The sequence below is a fragment of the Mercenaria mercenaria genome, chromosome 7 (assembly GCF_021730395.1).
Source record: "Mercenaria mercenaria strain notata chromosome 7, MADL_Memer_1, whole genome shotgun sequence".
Classification (NCBI taxonomy): Eukaryota; Metazoa; Mollusca; class Bivalvia; order Venerida; family Veneridae; genus Mercenaria; species Mercenaria mercenaria.
Window position 1 is genome coordinate 28,080,316 of NC_069367.1, and position 25,518 is coordinate 28,105,833.

At 34.6% G+C, this 25,518-nt stretch overlaps 1 protein-coding gene across 2 annotated transcripts; it reads right to left on the reverse strand.

Annotated features, from left to right (window-relative positions):
• Nucleotides 1–1,906: 1,906 nt before the first annotated feature.
• On the reverse strand, nt 1,907–23,381 carry LOC123554485 (collagen alpha-1(XXV) chain-like). 2 transcript variants are annotated; one of them, XM_053547890.1, is made up of 10 exons: nt 23,134–23,381; nt 22,463–22,824; nt 18,023–18,111; nt 17,530–17,611; nt 14,817–14,905; nt 14,320–14,401; nt 12,142–12,230; nt 11,642–11,732; nt 5,548–5,636; nt 1,907–5,160 (listed from the first exon to the last, which is right to left on the reverse strand). In XM_053547890.1, exons 1-10 carry the CDS (start codon nt 23,268–23,270, stop codon nt 4,975–4,977), a joined length of 1,296 nt encoding a protein of 431 aa, XP_053403865.1. In that variant the 5' UTR covers nt 23,271–23,381; the 3' UTR covers nt 1,907–4,974. The 2 variants fall into 2 exon arrangements, with proteins under 2 accessions (XP_053403865.1, XP_053403866.1); XM_053547891.1 differs by having other exon boundaries at nt 17,548–17,611; nt 23,134–23,377.
• Nucleotides 23,382–25,518: the final 2,137 nt, after the last annotated feature.

Genomic DNA, 25,518 nt, shown 5'->3' on the forward strand with positions numbered 1-25,518 from the left:
CTTAATGTTTTATGTGATACCTCCCTTTTCTAATAACTTAAAGTATATGTTTCATTTCAAGTAATGATATTTTAATGATAATGATAATAAAAAACATTGTACAAAAAAGCGCGCATTGATTTCTTCATAAAGTGAGTATTTCGGTTTTGAACCAAACTAACAGGATGACAGTGTCGAATCCACACAAAAGATTAAGATTTAACAAACAAAAAAATCATTATGAAAAGAATTTTACAAGATATTCTTGAGTGTTTCGGCATAAGGTAGAAAGAATTAAGCATGTCAACATTTTGATGCTCAATACATTTCCGCGTACAGTCATGTTTCTGACTATAAAGTATGAATAGTCTAGGATATTATAGCGTGCATTTATTTTGCTTAAAAGTAGTAGGGATTCAATACAATTGTTGTTTACTTTCTCTTCCGCTGATCTAGACCTTTGGGCGTATATTAACCCATTTGGTGGAGCTCTTGATCTGTTTTACTACGATCCGGTCACACATGGAACCATAATTACATTTTTTCCTAGTTTTATGCAAAAATATTGATGATAAATATAAAACCAGTCTTTATTTAGGTAAGAAGGAAAGTCCTAGTGTATGTTCTTACGAAACATAATGGCTCATCAGTGTAATATAAATATTACTCCATACAAGGTGGGTAAATAAGAAAAAAAAATACAATTCAAAAGACACTGTGTATAATACCTGTATAATACTGACATCTGTAGCAATCAATTCTGGCTTTGCTCACGCCATATTTTAGCTTTTCTAATTTACAAATGCGACCAACGTTTTTTTTTTTTTTAGCTCACCCTAACACAAGCTCGGGTTGAGCAATTGTGGTCGTCCGTACGTTATCCATCCGTCCACGCTTTTCTTCATATGACATATTCTCTAAATCTACTGGTCAGAACTGCTAAATATGGTCAGTGGCATCCTGACATGGTCTTTTATCAAAATTGATATTACAGCTTTGTGCCTTATTGGGGCCGCCAGAGCTAAAAGTCAAAAACACGTTTAATGACTTATTCTAAAAACCGCTTAATGGATCTTCATCACAGTTGGCCTACAGCATCATTCAAGTGTCCGCTTCCAAGGTCGATCAAATGGCGGCGCCTGGTCCCTTTAAGGAACAACTATAGCTAAAAATAAAAAACCACATCCCATAAACTGCTTCATGGATCACACTTGATCTATAGCATCATTATGGGGTCCTCAACGTTGTCTGCAGCATTATTAGAAGGTCCTTTCAAAATTTTATACAAATGAGGGCAACGTTGCCCCTTTTTCGGGTCCAGTAGAGGCAAAAATAGAACGAACCATTTTAAAATGATCTTCCGAAATACACACAACCTGCTAAAATTGTCTGTGAGTGGTTTCCCACCCGATTTGAAAGATCTATGTAGTATATTTTGTATCAGTGTATGGCATGTATCACATTACTTTATGTAATCGACTTCTACTGCCTCTAGAACTTTCGACACCGTCCTCTTCCATGGTTGTAAGCTCTGAGGCTAAGTTGGGCAATTATGACCCTCTTTTGTAACATCATTATCTTGCCGTATAGGCTAAGCTTGAGATATACACAAAAATGATAGTACCAATTCAATTATATTGGTGTTTTGTCGATTATTTTAAATAAACATGGATTTACCGTAAAATTTGCATATGCTTTAAATTCCAACATAATCAAAAGCTTGGAAACGAGCATTATATCATTTTATATCATATTATATTATCAAAGTGATTAAAATAATTACCTTAATAATTATACCAATAATTCATAAATACAACATTAATTTATATCCAGTTTAGAGCTTCCAAGACGCGGGGTGGGGGTTGCAGGTTACAGGCTAACTCATATATGACGACTACTTTAATAAAATCAAGTTAAACAAACCGAGTACTAGTATTATATTTAATATGGACGAATTAAAAACAATATTGACATCGTTACATGATTTTAAGCAAATCCGTCTTGTTAAGACTCTCTGCTCTGTTGATGTGGCCTAACAATATACATTTACATACAACACAAAGTTAACTTAATCCTTTCTCTATACAATTAAAGAGTAAGACGCGTAATTCAAACAGGACACCATACCGGATGAAAGTTTCAATAAATCTCCATTAGAAGTAATTGTTTTGACAAAATCAGAAGAGGATTGGAGCTAAGATTTCCATTTCTTCCCACACAAATTGTCTATCAAACAAACGCCGCGTTCATTGTTAAGAAGTACTTTAAATAAGAGGTCAATTCCATGCTTCTTATTAAAAAAAAAACACACGTTAAGTGTTGAAGACCTTAGCTTTTTCCCAACCTCAGATGTTTATATCCTGTCGACATACACTTACATCTAAAACTTAGTTTCAGTTAGTGATTATGAGGGATGTGCACATTTCATTACCCTACGTAAACAGACACAATCAAGCCGAATATACTATTATTTTTCTTGTTCCAAAGGATCTCTTCAAAGATTTATTCCTAACTATATTACAATCCATAATATGCTTAATCTATTGAATTGATTTTTTATCAAAATGATTATATTTATACATTTCATCGTTAAAAAACTTAAGTCAGCATAGACTTTCCTTTTGCATTACGGCCTCGCCGTTCCGTGTCAAGACATGTTTTGCATGTAAGAATATAAGTGTGTATGTTTAAACAAAATATTTTATTTATAACACTGGAATCAATGTTACCTCTGTCCTCTATTCAGACATATCATACAGAACAATTTTTCTAATACGTTAAAGACCCATAATGTCTTTCTTTAAAATGTTATGAACACAAACTATATTAAGTTCTTGTTAAATCCTATTTCTGGTAATTGTTTTCTCCGATATTTGCCAAAGGTCTGAATAGAAATGCAAGAATGTTTTATTGAACCTATTCTTTTTATTACCTCCCTTTATGGTTCGTACTGTAAATGTTCATGTTTAGTATTAAACGCAGTACTTTTAGGACCATATAATTATACATAACATCTATTTGAAATGCTGTTTCGTCTGTTTTCAACATAAAATTTAAAGCCTTATGGAAATTTAACCGTGGCAATATTTTGGGTGGTAATTATTTATAATACTGGGCGTAGATAATACACTGTTAATTTATATAGAAAGTGTCCATCATTCAAAAAACCAACGAAACTTACGTACAGACTTCTGATAGAAATGCTCTGATAGCACTAGTCCCAACTATTATATTTAGCAGTAGACATTTTAAGAAGAATATTTCATCTTGAAACTTTATCTCCTATAAGACTCCGGATTACCAAAGCAAAGTAACTTCTGTCAGTTCGGATATCATTTATACTGCTTAATGGTACATTTCTTTGGTTTTATATTTATCATAGAATTAAATTGTAAGTAATGTCATCGTGTTTTATATCCCATTTAAGTCATGTGGATGGAGAACTGGGGATTTTGTCGTCTGTTGGGACTCTTTTGATTATTATTCTATAAAATCACAATATTTTATTTCTTCTCTGAAATTAATCCTTAGTAAAACTGATAGTAACGAGGAATATGTCTTTTTGCATAATATACAGATATACAAAAGGGATCACGTGTTTCTACATTTTGCCTTTTTTCCTCTAGGCATGAAAAATGCATGCATAATTACCACAGACTGATTTGAACAGAGTATTGAATTGGCAAGTGTTAAAGAATATGTATAAACATCGAATCAAGAAATGCTCTTTGGAAATTATAACGTGAAAAATCGTATAATCTTTCGAAAAATAAACGGTTTTTCAAAGTTAAAACGTACAAAATTTAACACTGTAAAATATAGTTGAAACACATTATCTCGAACTCGCTTATATAAAATATTCCGGCTATCTACAAAACATTTTTCAAGATCCGCCCCGAAAACACTTGCACAAAAAAAAAAATAAGTCGAAGTTATCTCGATCACTTGGAATTCAAGATACCGAGTTCCAACTGTATTTTGATAAAGAACACTCGCTGCTGCTTGTATATATGGTCAAAATATGCTACACATATCTAGAAATGTGATAAAATCAAACACAATTTGAGTACTGTTAGATGCATGACTGTGATATTCTGTGTCGCAAGTAGTCTTAATTACTTTTCGATGCCATTCTGGGTCAGGATTGACAAACGGTGATCACTCGAGGAATAACGTTCTATAAACAGGTTGTTTTCTTTTAGCAAAGAAAGTTTAGAGCTCTACCTAATCACTGATTTTGATTCGTACAGTTCCAAAGAAAATATTTTTGAATTAATACGTCTGTCGTGCTGATGCATGCGCTGATACGGAAACAAATCTGGTACAGAATCAGTAAACTGACAAAGTTATATGAACTATAGTACTAGTATACAACAAAACCTCTACATCTTATAAATTACTATGATAGAGGAAAAAGGCGAGACATCAAAGTGGTATTTAATTGTATTTGAAGTTAAATACGTCTGGGAATTTTTCACATTACACTGTAGAATACATGTGCAACTTTGTTGCGACATTACATGTAAATATATAGTAAATATCTTTTCTTAGAACAGTTTTCAAACTTAACCTTGCCCGCAAGATTTTAACGTTAGGATAAATATTAGTAAATAGAATTCGCATTTAAATCAGCTTTCGTCTGCAACAGGATATGCACTGTGATTTGCAACCTAAAACCTAATGAATGAGTATCTGACACTATTGCAGGCAAAGAAAATCATGGACAGAAGTATAATTTATTCCTTTCATTTTTAGCTTTCATTAACCGAGAATATATATAAACTAAATGTAACAGGCTGCAATTGAAGTTTTTTGTAACGATTTTAAATAAGACCTCCGAAAGCATAAACAATACGGCCTCTGAAACACAATACAAGATAAACTGCTTGTCGCTGAAATGACTGTTGTCGTTGAAATGCCTTAAACCTCAAACCCTGATTTCCACATTTCATTTCAATCATTATGTTCGTTTTATCAAATCCGATTTTGAGGAGCTTATCCAAACTGCCAGTCTGGTTCTCTATAACGATCACGATTTTCAGTCCAGGAAGAGGCAAGGGGAGGATATGCACGTCGTCCATCAATTTGTCCTGGTAGACCTTGGTCTCCCTTTTCACCTTTCATTCCAGGTCGTCCAGGAGGTCCAGCGGGACCAAAGGAGCCACGAGGGCCTTCTGTCCCCTGAAACAATGTAAAGACTGTACAGCACCAACGCAGAATAATGAGACTTAAGGTGTTTAGGATATTTCCGTACGATTTATTAACTGAAGGTCATGGAATATTTATATAATAGAACACAAAGACTTTGCAGAAATAAAATATTATGGATCCAAACGTTAGAACAACTTTTACTACTCAAAACATATTACTGATGTGATTAAAATCGGATGAAACGATGTTATTTTACCATCTTGATCTAGTATTGAAATCTTAACCATGTTTAGAGTTATCTTTCTTACAATGGTCAATACTAACTTCCGTATAGATCAAAACATTATATTATACCCGGAAGACATAAATTAACATTTCAATTCACAAATACAATGACAATTTCTGTGATTGACTTACTGGTGTTCCGTCTTTTCCTTGAGTTCCTGAAGAACCTTTCTGACCTTGTTCTCCTTTTTGACCTTTAATGACAGATGTCTGGACGGATCCTGAAATCAAATTATCTTTAAAGGTATACGTACAGTTCTATAATAATACATGCCTTCCTCGCCACAAAAGGTACAATGCATAGTCTGCATAGTTATGAAATCCACTATTTATTTGCATAAAAAGTAAAGTGTTTGTTCATTATAGTGTCACTCCCACTGGCACCAGATCAGAAAGAAAATGCCTCCGTACGTGTTATACCCTACCCCTAGGTATTCTATAAGAACCATGGTCGTGAACGGGAAAATATACTAACCCATTTCAATCGCGTATTTCATACCTAAAACACGCAGTTCAGTAAATGTGTACTATTGATATTAAACAAGCGATAATTTATCTTCCATCGTGCACCAGTCTCAATACTCTATATTGCAGAGATGCTCCATATATTTTAGGCATTAGTCAACTTTACAGAAAAAACTTGCGTGAACTCCCCTAATGAAAATCCGGTCTAAAGGTCACAGCAGTGTGCACATGTTAAACGAAATGTAAACAAACAAAAACAGAATGCAAGATATTCACAGTTTTACGATAAGACTCGAAATGATGAATGAAATTCATCTTGTATATGATTTTGAATTTGAAATCATACATTGGTATACATCTTTTCTGTTTATTTAATTCATTTTGCACATTTATGCTGCATGTAAACATTTTAGCGTACACGTGCAGTAAAATGACGACTGGCATTCATTTCCACATCAGCCAATCAGAGTGTGTCTGTAATCTAGAACGGAACTTCACCAGGGAAGTTCAAGCAAGTTTTTTGTGTACCTTTGAAAAAACTGTAAACTACACGTTGTTTTTCTAAGATAAGAAGTATTGAAGAAATGTGACCGGTACATAACGGAAGATAAATTACCGCTTGTTTAATATCAATAGTACACATTTACTGAACTGCGTGCTTTAGGTATGAAATACGCGATTGAAATGGGTTAGTATATTTTGCCGTTCACGACGGTCACCATGGTTCTTATAGAATACCTAGGGGTAGGGTATAACACGTACGGAGGCATTTTCTTTGCGATCTGGTGCCAGTGGTCACTCCTACTGAAAGGGCCAGCCAAGATGGCTTATGACACACCTACATACATTGAACAGCATTACTTCCCAATTTCTATTTTTTATACTAGGCACCAGGCAGGTAGGGAATCGGAAACCATTGTTTAACAAAATGGCGGCTCACCACCCGATCTGTTTTCAGTAACAACATCCACCACTGACAGGGCTCGGACCATCGATCTCCCGATTGCGAGGCAGGTGCCTTATCCATCACGGTATATCATAGTATAAATCGGTATAAACAATGATAAATATACTAAAACAGCATTTCATAGTTCCGGTTGTGTTTAAATTGTAACCTTAACTTGCTGGTGGCAAATGATTTTGCCTTTGCGAGCTGTGCAGTCCACAATCAGCCTGCAAGGACTTGCATGGTTTGCACTGTTCGCTATTCTGTCTGTAAATTTTCGGTTAAATTTTTATTATTATTAAAATAATAAATGGTACTGCAAACTCATCAAATTTTGTTGAAAATGGTTGTTTTCCTAATACATTTAAAATATAAACCTTCGTCTACATTTTCTTACAAGTGTTTACCGGTTTATGAAAAAACGGAATTCCTGTAAGCAAACATCACGTGTTTTCAAAACAGCGCACACGTATAGGTATCCCACACTTTTGAGACGTTTTTAAATTAAAACAAAGAAAACAATTTCAATAACATAAAATGAAGTCCGTACACTTGTACAGTACGTTAACAATGCAGTCAGTGATTTCTCGTTGGCTTAGTGAACAGCAAAAGGAAAGGCGCAAAAGTTACGTCATCGCTGCTTGGTGATAACCGACCGCTGTTTTGACGACGTCCGCGTATAGTCAGGGAGAACGTTCCTCAGATGACGTCGCATTCAGTGTTCCGTCTGGTGAACAGAATGGCCAGGAAGCTGATTTTAATGTTAAATGCTACAAATTATATGCAATTCATAATGTTATATAGTTTACAAATGGAAAGGAAATATAATGTAAATATAAGAAATAAAATATTTTTTTCGGTGTTCATGCGAAATGAACGACAGAATAGGATCGGCAAATTAAACATGCATCGCTAGCGCGATTCGTGGATTTGCCGATCCTATTTTGTCATTCATTTCCCATGAACACCGAAATAAAAATCATTTCATTTCTTAAAGTTATAACACTGTTAAAAATAAACGTTAAAATAAAGTAAATAGCTTTGTATTGTCCAACTTATTTGACCTGTCAAAAAATAGACCCGACTTTCATTATATTCTGTTCGAGCCTATATAAGATTAACATGAAAGCCGTGAACATATTTTGACAGGTCAATTAAATAGTACAATAGATTTGTAGAAGACAGTCAAATGAACAAATTCGCCCGTTAGTTAGACTTGGATGGCCAAATATTGTTGAGATACGAATGGATATAAAACCATGAAATATTTAATGACCAGCTGGTAACTAATTCACTCGCCAGGCTTCGCCGATTTCCGCAAACGAACGAAGACAGTGTCACGTGACAAAAATTTAAATACGTTGAAACCAACAATGGCTGATCGGCCGTGGTAGGATTTTGTGTAAAGACGGCGGATAAATGCAGAAATTTACAAATATTTTGCTTTCCGATGCCATTTCTACAAACAATGCATTAATGTTATAAAATTAAGCCTGTTGTTAAATAAAAGGAAAGGCAGTTTACCAGAAAATGAGATACGAATGTGCTAGACATGTTGTTGTTTTGTTTCTTAAAATAGATTAGCATGGCTCTTTGTACGGTCCCGTACGAACAATCATTTAGCGTGGCTCGTATTACGGTCCCGTACGTTTCACAATCAATTTGTCTACATCTGCACAGTAGTCCCTAGCTAAAAGTTCAGCTCAAAGATGTTTAATAATATGCTGTTATGGATCTCTGAGATAAAATGAATCCCGTACTGACACCTAACCAGGAATCGTTCCAGAAGTCTCACCTTTTACTATACAATATTTCTAATCAATTTTCCTTTTGATCTGGCATAAATAATCCATGCAACATAATTTAAATACAAGTTTCAAATTGGTACCCCTGTCTGCAATATTTTGTCCGTCATTGCAGTTGTCGCCTGATCAGGGTACTCTTCATTTTGAAAAACCAATAGGCTGTAGAGAATCGTTATTTATTGACATTTTCTGAGAAATTGTATGTTGTTTATAGATTTTATGTGATTATATTAAATTCATAAATAGGTAAAATTTTGATACTGATTTTCAAGAATAACCACGTGCTCTGAACTGCTGCATGACATCATGAGTTTCTCACGAGAGACTGTGTGAGATGTTGCGGTTTGATACTGGTTAGTTAAACAAATGGGGTTTCGCCATAACTAAATGAATGCGACCACCAGAAAATAAAAACAGTGTCAGTTAAGTTATGTTAGCCAGAACTAGATAGTCCCCATTGTCAATGACTGACTGTGACTGGGAGGCGACTGTCTGGTCGACACTGAAGATTAAGCCTTCATTGAAAACACAAATTAGTGTGCAATATTAAAATCAGCACTATTATATTACAAGTTACAGGTTAAAAGATGATAAAACAGATATTTCGTGTTTAAACAATCTAAGCCACTCCTGAACTCATTAAGGGTAGCACTAGATTTAACATGATGGGTAGGTTCAGAGTCTAATGGTTCTTGGGGAAAAATTGAGTTTTTGTGATAATGGATGCGAGAGGAGGGAATATAAAAGTGAAGGTCCTGAGAGTCTAGGCGGTACTGGTGATCTACAAAAAAAAACAATGGAATGGCGGATTTTTATATAAAAGAATCGGGGATGTAAGGATGTGAAATTTCTCCTTGTTTATAACGTTTGCCAGTACAGTTAACATTTCTGTGATGCTTCATCTACAGACATACTTGATTTGAACATATCTGGCGGCAGCCTTTCGTGCTCTTTCAATTCCATATGTTAGAGATTGTTGAATGCCAAACAGTTGAGCAATATTCCAATTATAGTTGAACATGTTTTATACGGAGTTTCTTAAATTTGTACATTTATCATTTGTTTGATCATTTCTTTTCATGTATTTTAGGGTCTTGTTTGTCTTTTTTGTGATCTAACACTGCTGGTTCGCCTAAATATTAAGCATTTTTATAGTTTTAAAATTCATGGATATGTAGCTTATAGCGGAAAGCAATGTTTTTTTATTTCTTTTATATACCCTAATCACTTCGCATTATCGGAATTCAACTCCTTTGACCGGGTCTTTTTTCCAAAGCTCTAATTTATGGAGGTACTGCTAGAGAGTCTCACAATAATGCATGATATTTATAGTGAGATAAACTACTGTATCATCAACAACGAGTCTTACGGTGCTTTTAAGTGAGCCTGGCAGGTGACGGACATGTTAAGAAAAGGCAAGGCCTAAGGACATACCCTTGCGGTACCCTTGATACCAAATGTGGCATATCTGATTGAAGACCTATTGTGTTCGTATTGTATTTAAATGAAATATTTAACCCACATGGATGTTTTTCTATATAAACCTAACTAAAATAGCTTGTAGACCAGAGGATTGTGATCGACTCTGTCAAACGATTTGAAAGGTCCATTACTATTAGGTCTGTCTATTTACTAGCATCAAGGTAATCAAAAATTCTTGACTAAAATTTAATAAAAATTGAGATTCACAACTGTGCTTTGAGCGGAAGCCATGTTGGAAGGAATTAAGCAATTTTTATTATCTAGATGATTAATAATATTTGATACTAAAACATGTCCCATCAGTTGAAAGCAATTGCAAGTAAGAGAATAGGTTTGTGATTGCTGGCTTTGCTTCGTGGGCCCTTTATGTATACAGGGACAATAGCCATCCTCCAATCTTGTGGAACACTGCTGGTACCAAGTGAAGACATGTAAATGTTAGTCTCATTTTTATAGAGGAGCAGTGTTTAAGCTGTGGGCGGACATTGTGTTGTAAGCTTTTTTTTTTTTTTTTTTTTTTTGATTCCCCTTCTGATGAATCTAAGTGAATTCTTTGCTTTTGATGTGATGTTATCAACATATTCTGACCAAATGAGATACATGTATTTACTTAGTGTGACGCTCAGATATTTAGCAGCGTCTCTAGTTTTCAGTGGGAGAGAGAGAGAGAGGGGGTGGGGGAAGAGAGAGGGGACTTATTATTGTCAATAATTAGTTCCAGTCTTATCAACCGAAATATGAAAGAAAAAGTAAGCAAATTACATGATATTCAAACCATGATGTGAACTTCTATACATGACATTTTTATTTTTCACACTTATTGCATATGTGTCATACGATGACAACAATATTACATGCAGACATAAAATTAGCCTTTTTCTATATTCGAAATAAAGAAATCGGTTGAAAACATATCAGTTGAATGACTTCAGTACAATGTAATACAAAACTGCCGTACGAATAACCACCTGCGGTTTATTTCACTATTCATACGGGACCGTACGATTAGCCACTTCCTTAGCGTAGTCACGAACGTATCCGAATGATGGCGGTTGTGTCACTGAAACCGAAAGTAACATTTTTATATCCGTCTCCATCGGTGGAATCTATCAAGTAAAATTATCCAGACAATTTCTTCGTGAACGCTTGTTTTATGCGTTGCTGTAGAAAAATGACCTTCCTATAACTTTCGCTACGTAATCTTAGCTGGCCAGTATTATAACTTTAAATAAGAAACAAAACAATAAATTAAAAGCCAGAGAAAAACAAACTTACACAAAGTACGTCATGAAAACTGAAAAAATGAGGATCAAACTCCCCACGAAAAGGTATACTGTGAAATCATTAATATTTGTGGGGGACTAATTTTCGTGGTTGAGTCAATCCACGAAATTTAATCCCAACGAACAAGTATATTTCCTATTCATTTTATATTCAAAAATTGAAATCCACTAATTCATATCCCCACGAAATTGCCGTTTTGACCAAAACCACGAAATTCCTTGTCCATGAAAATAAATGATTTTACCTTGGTATCCCTGTTCACCTTTCCTTCCAGGTAGTCCAGGTACTCCAGGAGTCCCATCGCGACCGGGTATGCCAGGACGGCCTTCTCTCCCCTAAAACAATATAAAGACTTATAGCACCAACGCAGAATATTTCCTGTTGTAGATAGTTTAAGGTAATAATTAGACTTAAGGTGTTTAGGATATTTCCGTACGATTTATTAACCGGAGATCATGGAATATTTATATAATAGAACACAAAGACTTTGCAGAAATAAAATATTATGGATCCAAAGGTTAGAAGAAGTTTTACTATTCAAAACGTATTATTGATGTGATTAAAATCGGATGAAACGATGTTATTTTACCATTTTGATCTAGTATTGAAATCTTAACCATGTTTAGAGTTATCTTTCAATGGCCAGTACTAACTTCCGTATAGATCAAAGCATAATATTATACCCGAAAGACAAAAATTAACATTTCAATTCACAAATACAACGACAATTTTGGATTGACCTACTGGTATTCCGTCTTTTCCTTGAGTTCCTGAAGAACCTTTCTGACCTTGTTCTCCTTTTTGACCTTTAATGACAGATGTCTGGACGGATCCTGAAATCAAATTATCTTTAAAGGTATACGTACAGTCCTATAATTAAGCCTACCTCGCCACAAAACGTACAATGCATAGTTTGCATAATTTGCATAGTTATGAAAGCCACTATTTATTTGCATAAAAAGTAGTGTTTGTTCATTATAGTGTCACTCCTACTGAAAGGGCGAGCCAAGATGGCTTATAAACACATACATACATTGAACAACGTTACTTCCCAATTCCTATTTTTATACTAGGCACCAGGCAGGTAGGGAATCGGAAACCATTGTTTAACAAAATGGCGACTCACAACCCAATCTGTTTTCAGTAACATCATCCACCACTGACAGGGCTCGAACCATCGATCTCCCGATTGCGGGGCAGGTGCCTTATCCATCATGGTATATCATAGTATAAATCGGTATAAACAATGTAAAATATACTAAAACAGCATTTCATAGTTCCGGTTGTGTTTGAATTGTAACCTTTAACTTGCTGGTGGCAAATGATTTTGCCTTTGCGAGCAGTGCAGTCCACAATCAGCCTGCACGGACTTGCATGGTTTGCACTGTTCGCTATTCTGTCTGTAAATTTTCGGTTAAATTATTATTAAAATAATACATGGTACTGCAAATGGTACTCATCAAATTTTGTTGAATATCGTTGTTTTCCTAATATATTTAAAATATAAACCTTCGTCTACATTTTCTTACAAGTGTTTACCGGTTTATAAAAAAACGGAATTCCTGTAAGCAAACATTACGTGTTTTCAAAACAGCGCACACGTATAGGTATCCCACACATTTGAGACGTTTTTAAATTAAAACAAAGAAAACAATTTCAATAACATCAAATGAAGTCCGTACACTTGTACAGTACGTTAACAATGCAGTGATTTCTCGTTGGCTTAGTGCGGTTACGGTATTCTTATTATACTTGTCCGTAGTGAGTTCGATTCCTTGACCCGTTAAACTTTGCCTTTAATTTTTTCTTCACTACAATTCAATGAAGACAAAACAAGTTAGTAAATCTAGTTCTAACATGTTCGCTTAAATATTATGTCACAACTGACACGTAATTATGTCTAAATACACTCCACCTTTAATATGATCTAGTGTTTTTAATCTTTCCTGTGATATTTTTAAACGTGTACTGGTTACATTTACAACAATCTTACTCTTTACATTAATATAAGCATTGCCCGGCCATAATTTTAGGATTGATTGATTAATAGATACTTCAAATTTTATACGAACATATTTACATTCGCCCTATTCTTTTTTATTGAAACTTTTGAGGTTTATTTCGTATGAACAGCAAACGGAAAGGCGCAAAAGTTACGTCATCGTTGCTTGGTGATAACCGACCGCTGTTTTGACGACGTCCGCGTATAGTCAGGGAGAACGTTCCTCAGAAGACGTCGCATTCCGTGTCCCGTCTGGTGAACAGAATGGCCAGGAAGATCATTTTAATGTTAAATGCTACAAATTATATGCAATTCATAATATTATATAGTTTACAAATGGAAAGGAAATGTAATGTAAATATAAGAAATAAAAAAATTTTTCGGTGTTCTTGCGAAATGAACGACAGAATAGGATCGGCAAATTAAATATGCATCGCTAGCGCGATTGGTGGATTTGTCGATCCTATTTCGTCATTAATTTCCCATGAACACCGAAAAAAATACTTTCAATTCTTAAATAAGAAACAAAACAATAAATTAAAAACCAGAGAAACTTACACAAAGTATGTCATGCAAACTGAAACAAAAAATGAGGATCAAACTCCCGACGAAAAGGTATCGAAATCGTTAATATTGGTGGGGGACTTATTTTCGTGGATTTCGTGGTTGAGTCAATGCACGAAATTTAATGAGTATCAAACTCCCCACGAAAAGGTATGTGAAATCGTTAATATTTGTGGGGAACTTAATTTCGTGGATTTCGTGGTTCAGTCAATGCACGAAATTTAATCCCAACGATCAAGTATATTTCCCATTCATTTTATATTCAAAAGTTGAAATCCACTAATTTATATCCCCATGAAATTGCCGTTTTGGCCAAAACCACGAAATTTCATGCCCACGAAATTAAATGATTTTACCTGGGTCTCCCTTTTCACCTTTAATTCCAGGTAGTCCATCAACCCCAGGGCGACCGGGTAAGCCAGGAGGGCCTTGTCTCCCCTGAAACAATGTAAAGACTGTACAGCACCAACGCAGAATATTTCCTTTGTAGAAAGTTTAAGGTAATAATTAGACTTAAAGTGTTTAGGATATTTCCGTACGATTTATTAACCGGAGGTCATGGAATATTTATATAACAGAACACAAAGACTTTGCAGAAATAAAATATTATGGATCCAAAGGTTAGAAGAAGTTTTACTATTCAAAACGTATTACTGATGTGATTAAAATCGGATGAAACGGTGTTATTTTACCATCTTCATCTGGTATTGAAATCTTAACCATGTTTAGAGTTATCTTTCTTACAAGGGTCAATACTAACTTCCGTATAGATCAAAACATTATATTATACCCGGAAGACAAAAATAAACATTTCAATTCACAAATACAATGACAATTTCTGTGACTGACTTACTGGTGTTCCGTCTTTTCTGTGACTTCCTGAAGAACCTTTCTGACCTTGTTCTCCTTTTTGACCTTTAATGACAGATGTCTGGACGGATCCTGAAATCAAATTATCTTTAAATGTATACGTACAGTCCTATAATAAAGCCCACCTCGCCACAAAAGGTACAATGCATAGTTTGCATAGTTATGAAATCCACTATTTATTTGCATAAAAAGTAAAGTGTTTGTTCATTATAGTGTCACTCCTACTGAAAGGCCCAGCCAAGTTGGCTTATGAAACACCTACATACATTGAACAACATTACTTCCCAATTCCAATTTTTATGCTAGGCACCAGGCAGGTAGACAATCGGTAACCATTGTTTAACAAACTGGTGGCTCACAACCCCATCTGTTTTCAGTACCAACATCCACCACTGACAGGGCTCGGACCATCGATCTCTCGATTGCGGGGCAGGTGCCTTATTCATCACCCTATATCATAGTATAATTTGGTATAAACAATGATAAGTATACTAAAACAGCATTTCGTAGTTCCGGTTGTGTTCAAATTTTAACCTTTAACTTGCAGGTGGAAAATGATTTTGCCTTTGCTAGCAATGCAGTCCACAATCAAGGACTTGCATGGTTTGCACTGTTCGCTATTCTGTCTGTAAATTTTCGGTTTAAACCGCTTAAAATAATAAATGATACTGCAAAATTGAACGATAGAGCAGTTCGTTTTAGGAGTTTCGCAGAGTGAAGGTTAAATTTTCAATCATAGCCTCATTTATTTAACTAATGAAAGTATGTCTAGCTGTATGCATGCACTCCATTGACAAACAGTTAAAACAAAAAATGTAAGCCCTACTGTTGTTTATAAAACGAAAACTACGACGGAATATACGAAATATTGATATTCGTTAAACTGTATAGAAAAGACATTTTAAAATGATATCAAAATATCAGTGAGAACAACTATACGTTCTACTAAATGTGTTATGATAAAATAAATAAAAAGAATGAAAGAAAAACAATAAACAGCAGTACAAAATCAAGTTATGGATAAACTTATTATAAACAACCAATTTCCTATAAGCTAGCAGAGTCAATACATGTTCATACTATACCTGTTGACTTGGACTTTTTGTTGTACATTTACTGATGACAAGCGCAAAACATTTAAAGCGACTAACCCACACATCGTGATGTCAGATTTTAGAAAATCAAACTTTTGCTTTATTCACCTATATGCTGCATATTCGATGATCTTACTATGTATTTTTCATCAAATTTCGTTGAAAACCGTTGTTTTCCACATCACGTGTTTTCAAAACAGCTTGTTTAAATGGGTCAGCCGTGTTGATGTACTTATAAAATAGACTTGCCCGGTTTATATGTTGGTCAGGGCTACGGATATGTATTGTATTTTGCCATCGGAATATTTCTATATAATGCTTTTCCCCTTTCATTTGGATCCGTCCATGTTTACAAACACGTTTGTTTATTTTATGGACTGTATAGGTATCACACACTTTTGAGACGTTTTTAAATAAAACAAAGAAAACAATACATAAAATGAAGTCAGTACACTTAGTACGTTAACAATGCAGTCAGTGATTTCTCGTTGGCTTAGTGCGGTTACGGTATTCTTATAATACTTGTCCGTAGTGAGTTCGATTCCTAGACCCGTTAAACTTTGCCTTTAATATTTTCTTCACTACAATTCAATGAGGACAAAACAAGTTAGTAAATCTAGTTCTAACATGTTCACTAAAATATTATGTCACAACTGACACGTAATTATGTCTAAATACACTCCACCTTTAATATGATCTAGTGTTTTTAATCTTTCCTGTGATATTTTTAAACCTGTACGTGTTACTTTTATAACAATCTTACTCTTCACATTAATACAAGCATTGCCCGGCCATAATCTTAGGATTGACTGATTTATAGATACTTCCAATTTTATACGAACATATTTACATTCGCCCTATTCTTTTCCATTGAAACTTTTGAGGTTTATTTCGTATGAACAGCAAAAGGAAAGGCGCAAAAGTTACGTCATCGCTGCTTGGTGATAACCGACCGCTGTTTTGACGACGTCCGCGTATAGTCAGGGAGAACGTTCCTCAGATGACGTCGCAGTCAGTGTTCCGTCTGGTGAACAGAATGGCCAGGAAGCCGATTTTAATGTTAAATGCTACAAATTATATGCAATTCATAATGTTATATAGTTTACAAATGGAAAGGAAATATAATGTAAATATAAGAAATAAAACTATTTTTTTCGGTGTTCATGCGAAATGAACGACAGAATAGGATCGGCAAATTAAACATGCATCGCTAGCGCGATTCATGGATTTGCCGATCCTATTTTGTCATTCATTTCCCATGAACACCGAAAAAAATACTTTCATTTCTTAAATAAGAAACAAAACAATAAATTAAAAACCAGAGAAAAACAAACTTACACAAAGTATGTCATGCAAACTGAAAAAAAATGAGGATCAAGCTCCCGACGAAAAGGTATACTGTGAAATCGTTAATATTTGTGGGGGACTTATTTTCGTGGATTTCGTGGTTGAGTCAATCCACGAAATTTAATCCCAACGAACAAGTATATTTCCCATTCATTTTATATTCAAAAGTTGAAATCCACGAATTCATATGCCCACGAAATTGCCGTTTTGACCAAAACCACGACATTTCATGCCCACGAAATTAAATGATTTTACCTGGGTCTCCCTTTTTACCTTTCATTCCAGGTAGTCCATCAAACCCACGGGGACCGGTTTGGCCAGGAAGGCCTGGTATCCCCTGAAACAATGTAAAGACTGTACAGCACCAACGCAGAATATTTCCTGTTGTAGATAGTTTAAGGTAACAATTAGACTTAAGGTGTTTAGGATATTTCCGTACGATTTATTAACCGGAGGTCATGTTTATATAATAGAACACAAAGACTTTGCAAAAATAAAATATTATGGATCCAAACGTTAGAAGAAGTTTTACTATTCAAAACGTATTACTGATGTGATTAAAATCGGATGAAACGATGTTATTTTACCATCTTGATCTAGTATTGAAATCTTAACCATGATTAGAGTTATCTTTCTTACAAGGGTCAATACTAACTTCCGTATAGATCAAATCATTATATTTTACCCGGAAGACAAAAATAAACATTTCAATTCACAAATACAATGACAATTTCTGTGATTGACCTACTGGTATTCCGGGTTCTCCGCGATTTCCTGAAGAACCTTTCTGACCTTGTTCTCCTTTTTGACCTTTAATGACAGATGTCTGGACGGATCCTGAAATCAAATTATCTTTAAAGGTATACGTACAGTCCTATAATAAACCCCACCTCGTCACAAAAGGTAAAATGCATAGTTTGCATAGTTATGAAATCCACTATTTATTTGCATAAAAAGTAAAGTAAAAGTGTTCATTATAGTGTCACTCCTACTGAAAGGGCCAGCCAAGTTGGCTTATGAAACACCTACATACATTGAACAGCATTACTTCCCAATTCCTATTTTTTATGCTAGGCACCAGGCAGGTAGGCAATCGGTAACCATTGTTTAACAAACTGGCGGCTCACCACCCGGTCTGTTTTCAGTAACAAGATCTACCACTGACAGGGCTCGAACCATCGACCTCCCGATTGCGGGGCAGGTGCCTTATCCATCACGGTATATCATAGTATAAATAGGTATAAACAATGATAAATATACTAAAACAGCATTTCATAGTTCCGGTTGTGTTCAAATTTTAACCTTTAACTTGCTGGTGGCAAATGATTTTGCCTTTGCGAGCAGTGCAGTCCACAATCAGCCTGCACGGACTTGCATGGTTTGCACTGTTCGCTATTCAGTCTGTAAATTTTCGGTTAAAACCCCTTAAAATAATAAATGGTACTGCAAAATTGAATGATAAGCGCAGTTCATTTTAGGAATTTCGCAGGGTGAAGGTTAAATTGTCAATCATAGCCTCATTTATTTAACTAATGAAAATATGTCTAGCTGTAAAGACACTTTGCATGCACTCCATTGACAAACAGTTAAAACAAAAAATGTAAGTCCTACTATTGTTTATAAAACGAAAACTACGACGGAATATATGAAATATTGATATTCGTAAAGCTGTATTGAAAAGACATTTTAAAAAGATATAAAAATATCAGTGAGAACCACTATACGTTCTCCTAAATGTGTTATGAAAAATAAATAAAAAGAATGAAGAAAAACAATAAACAGCAGTACAAAATCAAGTTATGGATAAACTTATTATAAACCACCATTTTCCTATAAGCTAGCAGAGTCAACACATGTTCATACTATACCTGCTGACTTGGACTTATTTTGTTGTACATTTACTGATGACAAGCGCAAAACATTTAAAGCGACTAACCCACACATCGTGGTGTCAGATTTTAGAAAATCAAACTTTTGCTTTATTCACCTATATGCTGCATATTCGATGATCTTACTATGTATTTTTCATCAAATTTTGTTGAAAATCGTTGTTTTCCTAATACATTTAAAATAAAAACATTCGTCTACATTTTCTTATAAGTGTTTACCGGTTTATAAAAAAAACGGAATTCCTGTCAGCAAACATCACGTGTTTTCAAAACAGCGCACACGTATAGGTATCACACACTTTTGAGACGTTTTTAAATAAAAACAAAGAAAACAATAACATAAAATGAAGTCAGTACACTTAGTACGTTAACAATGCAGTCAGTGATTTCTCGTTGGCTTAGTGCGGTTACGGTATTCGTATTATACTTGTTCGTAGTGAGTTCGATTCCTAGACCCGTTAAACTTTGCCTTTAATTTTTTCTTCAGTACAATTCAATGAGGACAAAACAAGTTAGTAAATCTAGTTCCAACATGTTCACTAAAATATTATGTCACAACTGACACGTACTTATGTCTAAATATACTCCACATTTAATATGATCTAGTGTTTTAATCTTTCCTGTGATATTTTTAAACCTGTACGGGTAAGTTTTATAACAATCTTAGTCTTCACATTAATACAAGCATTGCCCGGACATAATTTTAGGATTGATTGATTTATAGATACTTCCAATTTTATACGAACATATTTACATTCACCCTATTCTTTTCCCTTGAAACTTTTGAAGTTTATTTCGTATGAACAGCAAAAGGAAAGGCGCAAAAGTAATGTCATCGCTGCTTAGTGATAACCGACCGCTGTTTTGACGACGCCCGCGTATAGTCAAGAAGAACGTTCCTCAGATGACGTCGCAGTCAGTGTTCCGTCTGGTGAACAGAATGGCCAGGAAGCTGATTTTAATGTTAAATGCTACAAATAATATGCAATTCATAATGTTATATAGTTTACATATGGTAAGGAAATATATTGTAAATATAAGAAATGAAACTATTTTTTTTCGGTGTTCATGCGAAATGAACGACAGAATAGGATCGGCAAATTAAACATGCATAGCTAGCGCGATCCATGGATTTGCCGATCCTATTTTGTCATTCATTTCGCATGAACACCGAAAAAAAATCATTTCATTTCTTAAATAAGAAACAAAACAATAAATTAGAAATCAGAGAAAAACAAACTTATACAAAGTGTGTCATGCAAACTGAAAAAAATGAGGATTAAACTCCCGACGAAAAGGTATACTAGTAATAGAAATACCGTAACCGCTCGGCCAACGAGGAATCACTGGCTAAATCGTTAACTTGGTGTTTTGACTTAATTTTATATTATTGTTTTGTTTTCGCTTCTAAACGCCATAATATTGTGCGCTACCTATAGTTTGGTTTTGTGGCAAGCGATGTTTTTACATGTACTTTTGATAATGGAACGGTCCGTTATTTAGGTAGTGTTATTCGGTACGATTCATTGGTTCTTACCTAAATAAGGCAAAGTAAATGATGCTGACTTCCCTAATCGGTAGACAAGTATATAAATTGACCCATCAAACTTCATGAGCACTTTTGATTTGCTGCCCACGTGATGATAGCGTCTAAAATTACTGTCGCGTCTCGTTCTATATTCTATATCAATGTTTACAAAATAAAGTGTTGTAACGGTTTATAAAAATACACGAAAAAAAACTGCAAAAATTCGAATGTTCCGGTAATTCTGGAAACTATAAACTAGCCAATCATTATTTTTCATGTAACTATATGAAACAGTGGCGGTATTTTGCCTTTTGGTGATAAATTATTTTAAAAATTACAATTCACAATATTTACATTCGCCCTATTCTTTTCCATTGAAACTTTTGATGTTCATTTCGCATGAACAGCAAAAGGAAAGGCGCGAAAGTTACGTCATCGCTGCTTAGTGATAACCGACCGCTGTTTTGACGACGTCCGCGTATAGTCAGGGAGAACGTTCCTTAGATGACGTGTTCCGTCTGGTGAACAGAATGGCCTGGAAGCTGATTTTAAGGTATTAGGCCCCTAATAGTAATGTTTAAAAAACGGCATTTGCTTGGTATATTCTTACAGTTGACCGTGCTTCGCACTTACATGCAAATTTTTAAAAACTTTTACCGTGCCGTTTTTTATAAATTTTGTGTAATTAATGGTATTTCCTAAAGCTCAAGAAGAGACAAATTTCAGTGGTGGCCTTTATCCAAAACGTTTTCAGAGAATTTATTATTCCATTATTTTTTATGAAAGAAACATCAAACTATTGGTAAACAATCATAAAACTTAAAATAAAAACTGTCAATATAATTTTTTCTAGGGTGCCTCGAGTAAACGGATTTAATCAGACAGAATTCCAACCCCAATACTGAAAAATTATGATCGAATCCTGCGGGTCTGTTTTGAATTTTGCTCACTTCATTCAAAAATAACCTTGGGGCAAAAGTAAAACCTACCTACATTTCTTCCACAATATGTAATCTAAAGAATGAAGGCAAAATAGAGAACTTTTACCGCATGTAACTCAGTATTTTTAAAGATGTCTAACTCTACCCTTTCTGTTTTAGAGGTAAATTCACTTTTAACAGCAAGAAATCGCATATCAAATGATTTTTTTTTCCATTTTTGTACAATAAATCAATAACAAGTCTTGAAAGAAGTAAAAACTTACTAGAAAAAAAGAAAAACAAGGGGAAAAAAATTTGGTCCCAGTAGGGCTTGAACCTACGCCCCCATGAAAATTGCTGTCAAAGTAGGTTTATTGTAGGAATTGAATACTCTTCAAAAAGGAGGTACTCTATTATGGGCCTAATACCTTAATGTTAAATGCTACAAATTATATGCAATTCATAATGTTATATAGTTTACAAATGAAAAGAAAATATAACGTAAATATAAGAAATGAACGACAGAATAGGATCGGCAAATTAAACATGCGATTCATTGATTTGCCGATCCTATTCTGTCGTTCATTTTGCATGAACACAGAAAAAAATCGTTCCATTTCTTAAATGTGTGGGTTAGTCGCTTTAAGGAAATCAAATATACAATTCATGTTTACTTGGTTTGTTTGTCCCGGGTATTATATATTGATTCTTTATTAAGGGACAAAACATGATATTTTTCGCAAAATAACATCATTATTTTTAAGTAAAAATATCTGAAGTTTTAACAAACAAACTTTATAAGTTTATAACAGAATATAAATCAAATTTTCAAACATGATAAATTAGCGTACCTATTTTCTTCTCTAGGTTTTTAATTCTATTCAGCGAAGATGCCTCTATGTTACGAGTATTGGTTCGTAATTCCTCCCATGCTTTGTTTAAAGAGTTTAATCGCTGACCAACACCATTAACGTCTTTCCATCTATTCTCAAACTGTTCTCCCATTTCTCTCAACAATTTCTTCTCGACTGCAAACGCTTTCTGCACCAATTTCGCCTGCCGTTTTACTTCTAAGCTGATTATTCCATTACTTTTATTCTGATTTGTTGATTTCGTTCCTGTGAATGTTTGTATCTGTCGGTTAATGTCCTCTAGTTTATTTTCAAATCCATTCATACGCGTATCAGATCTTGCAAAACTTTTTCGGAATAGCCTAGAGACAGAAAGAAGGATGATCTGCATGACTCGAAATAACATAAATAAAACAAATAATATTAATAACATTATTAATAATAATAATACATGTAATAATAACATTAGTATTTGTAGTAGTAGAAGTAGTAGTATTACATTATTATCATAACTGTTATTACTATTATTATTATTAATCTTACTACTTAAACTGCCATCATTATAATCAGCATTTTTTTCAGTATGTTTGTTATATCAAGATTACTTTTCTGTTGCAGTGACGGACTCCTAAACAAAGTATGGTATACTGAGCATAATGAAGTCGAGTTACCTGATATCAAAGGATATAGTGTCAAGTCGACTTGACAAAGCGTCATAAACCTCTTCCGGTGTCATGCCAGTTTTTACAACAGACGGCAGCATCAACAGAACAATTCCAGCTCTTATAATCCAAAAGGAAGGAAACATTGTTGCCGAGTTTGAAGAGTAAGACACTTCTTCCTTCCAAGTTTTAAGAAATTCACATTTAAGTGGCAAGTTTCAACAATTGTGCAAGAGGGGCGAAACATTTAACCCTTATATATCTCGCTACAAATTCTTTACGTTTCAGACGTGCTTTATCAAAGGAGAAAAACATTTAGGCATCTGTTTCTATGATATCTATTTGTAGGAAGCTGGTGTTTTCATATCAAGAAGATTTTTTTTATAAATGTTTCAAATAAACAAAGTAAACTTTGATATTTATGCTGACAGGGTTAATGTGTTTGGCAGCTGCATAGCAAGAACATGTTCCACATCAATTACTTTAAATTGACTGAATGTAAAATTAACTTTCAGGGCAAGAAAAACGCGTATTTATTGAAAAGCTCCATAACGAACAAACATAAAACCTAACCGAAACATATTAAGTTGGACCTGTAAAAATGCCTGTTTAACTGCCAAGTCTACAATCTAATCATTAGAAATTGTGCCCAATAGCTGCAAGTTAAACTGCCTGAAATCGTAGTCTTGAAACTAAATGTCGGACTTCTTTGCAATGTTTTCATCACTCTTTGCCTGATCTCATTAATGAAAGCTCACACCTAACTCCCTTGTTGCCAACTGAAATAGGTATGTATGTTTTACAAGTCAATCTGCATACAGTGCTTATAATTATGCCTGATTTAAGTACTAGTATCTTATTTGGAAGACCGTATGTATGTATTTGGACTCGCATTTAAAATGTAGACTCATTCGAATCTTGATAATTCTGACTTTGTACCAACATAGTGGCTTTGCAACCAGCATAGATCCAGACCAGCCTGCGCATCCGCGCAGTCTGGTCAGGATCCATGCTGTTCGCTTTCAAAGCCTATTGGAATTAGAGAAACTGTACTGCGCGGATGCGTAGGCTGGTCTGGATTCATGCTGGTCGCAAAGCCACTATGTTGGTTTTCCCATGGCACGGCTCATATAATCATTATGACTGTGGAAATTCCGGTTGATTAGTAATTCATTTTTTAAGTATCCGAGTATGTTGGACGTTGCATTTGAAACAGTTTTGATCAGTGACGGGAATCACATGATCACATGATTAAAACCATCCCGAAACTAAATCAATATTTGGAAGAACATGAATAAATTTCCTATCATGATAAGATATGAAGTTTAAACATTTCAGTTCAATTATTATGTCGTTTACAGTGATTATTGGTTTCTGGTGATTGCGAACACTTACACAAATAAGAGAACTGTTTCAAATTGTGATTGAAATCTTTGTAGTTTTACAATACAGCTGTATGTTGCCATAAGATAGGCTATATTTTAGATTTACAGCAAAACTTGCTTCAGTATTATCCCATATTATTCATAAGTTTACTTTGCCTTAGAGATTATTTTGATCATATGGTTCCCCAAAGTGTTGATTATAGAATGTATTCTTTCATTTGGCTGGGTTACACACACGTGTTGCATATGAATGTCATAAATATATAACAAAATTTGCTTATTCAAAATGACATATTGAGACTTTTTTGCTTTACATGTGGCTGGCTACTTAAGTCTGTAATACTGAAAATATCTCGTACTATGCAATGAAAGCAATATTATTTCGTTCCCCGTATGTTATTTCGGCATTCTTCCGCTGTAATGTAGTTCAAACGAGCAACCTGACGGAGAATGCCGAAACTGCCTACGAAAAAAAAACACGTAATTGTATGGAAATTAATGAATGTCAATACGTGTCCACTACTTTAACTTTTAAGGAGAAGTTGGTTTTCTCATGTTACAAAGTCAAATGCGTTTGCATTTATATCTTGATTTTTTTTAAGCATACCATTAAATATGAAGCAACCTATTTTAGAAGTGTGTATATGCACATAGTGACATAATAATTATATGAGCCGTGCCATGAGAAAACCAACATAGTGGCTTTGCGACCAGCATGGATCCAGACCAGCCTGCGCATCCGCGCAGTCTGGTCAGGATCCATGCTGTTCGCTTTCAAAGTCTATTGGAAGTAGAGAAACTGTTAGCGAACAGCATGGATCCTGATCAGACTGCGCGGCTGCGCAGGCTGGTCTGGATCCATGCTGGTCGCAAACCCACTATGTTGGTTTTCTCCTAGCACGGCTCATATAACAATAAAATCTACGATGCAAACTGCGCATATCGAAAACAAATTACTATTAGAGTCATGATGTGAAATTTCAAAATAACTTTTCTCATTTATGTTCAG

Bases quoted from the DNA above. Each gene is read 5' to 3' on its own strand.
- LOC123554485 (XM_053547890.1), bottom strand. From the start codon at position 23,270: ATGTTTCCTTCCTTTTGGATTATAAGAGCTGGAATTGTTCTGTTGATG. The intron at 22,825-23,133 runs GTAACTCGACTT...TTCTGTCTCTAG, and splicing joins ACTATATCCTTTGATATCAG to GCTATTCCGAAAAAGTTTTG. The intron at 17,612-18,022 runs GTAGGTCAATCA...ACATTGTTTCAG, and splicing joins GCGGAGAACCCGGAATACCA to GGGATACCAGGCCTTCCTGG.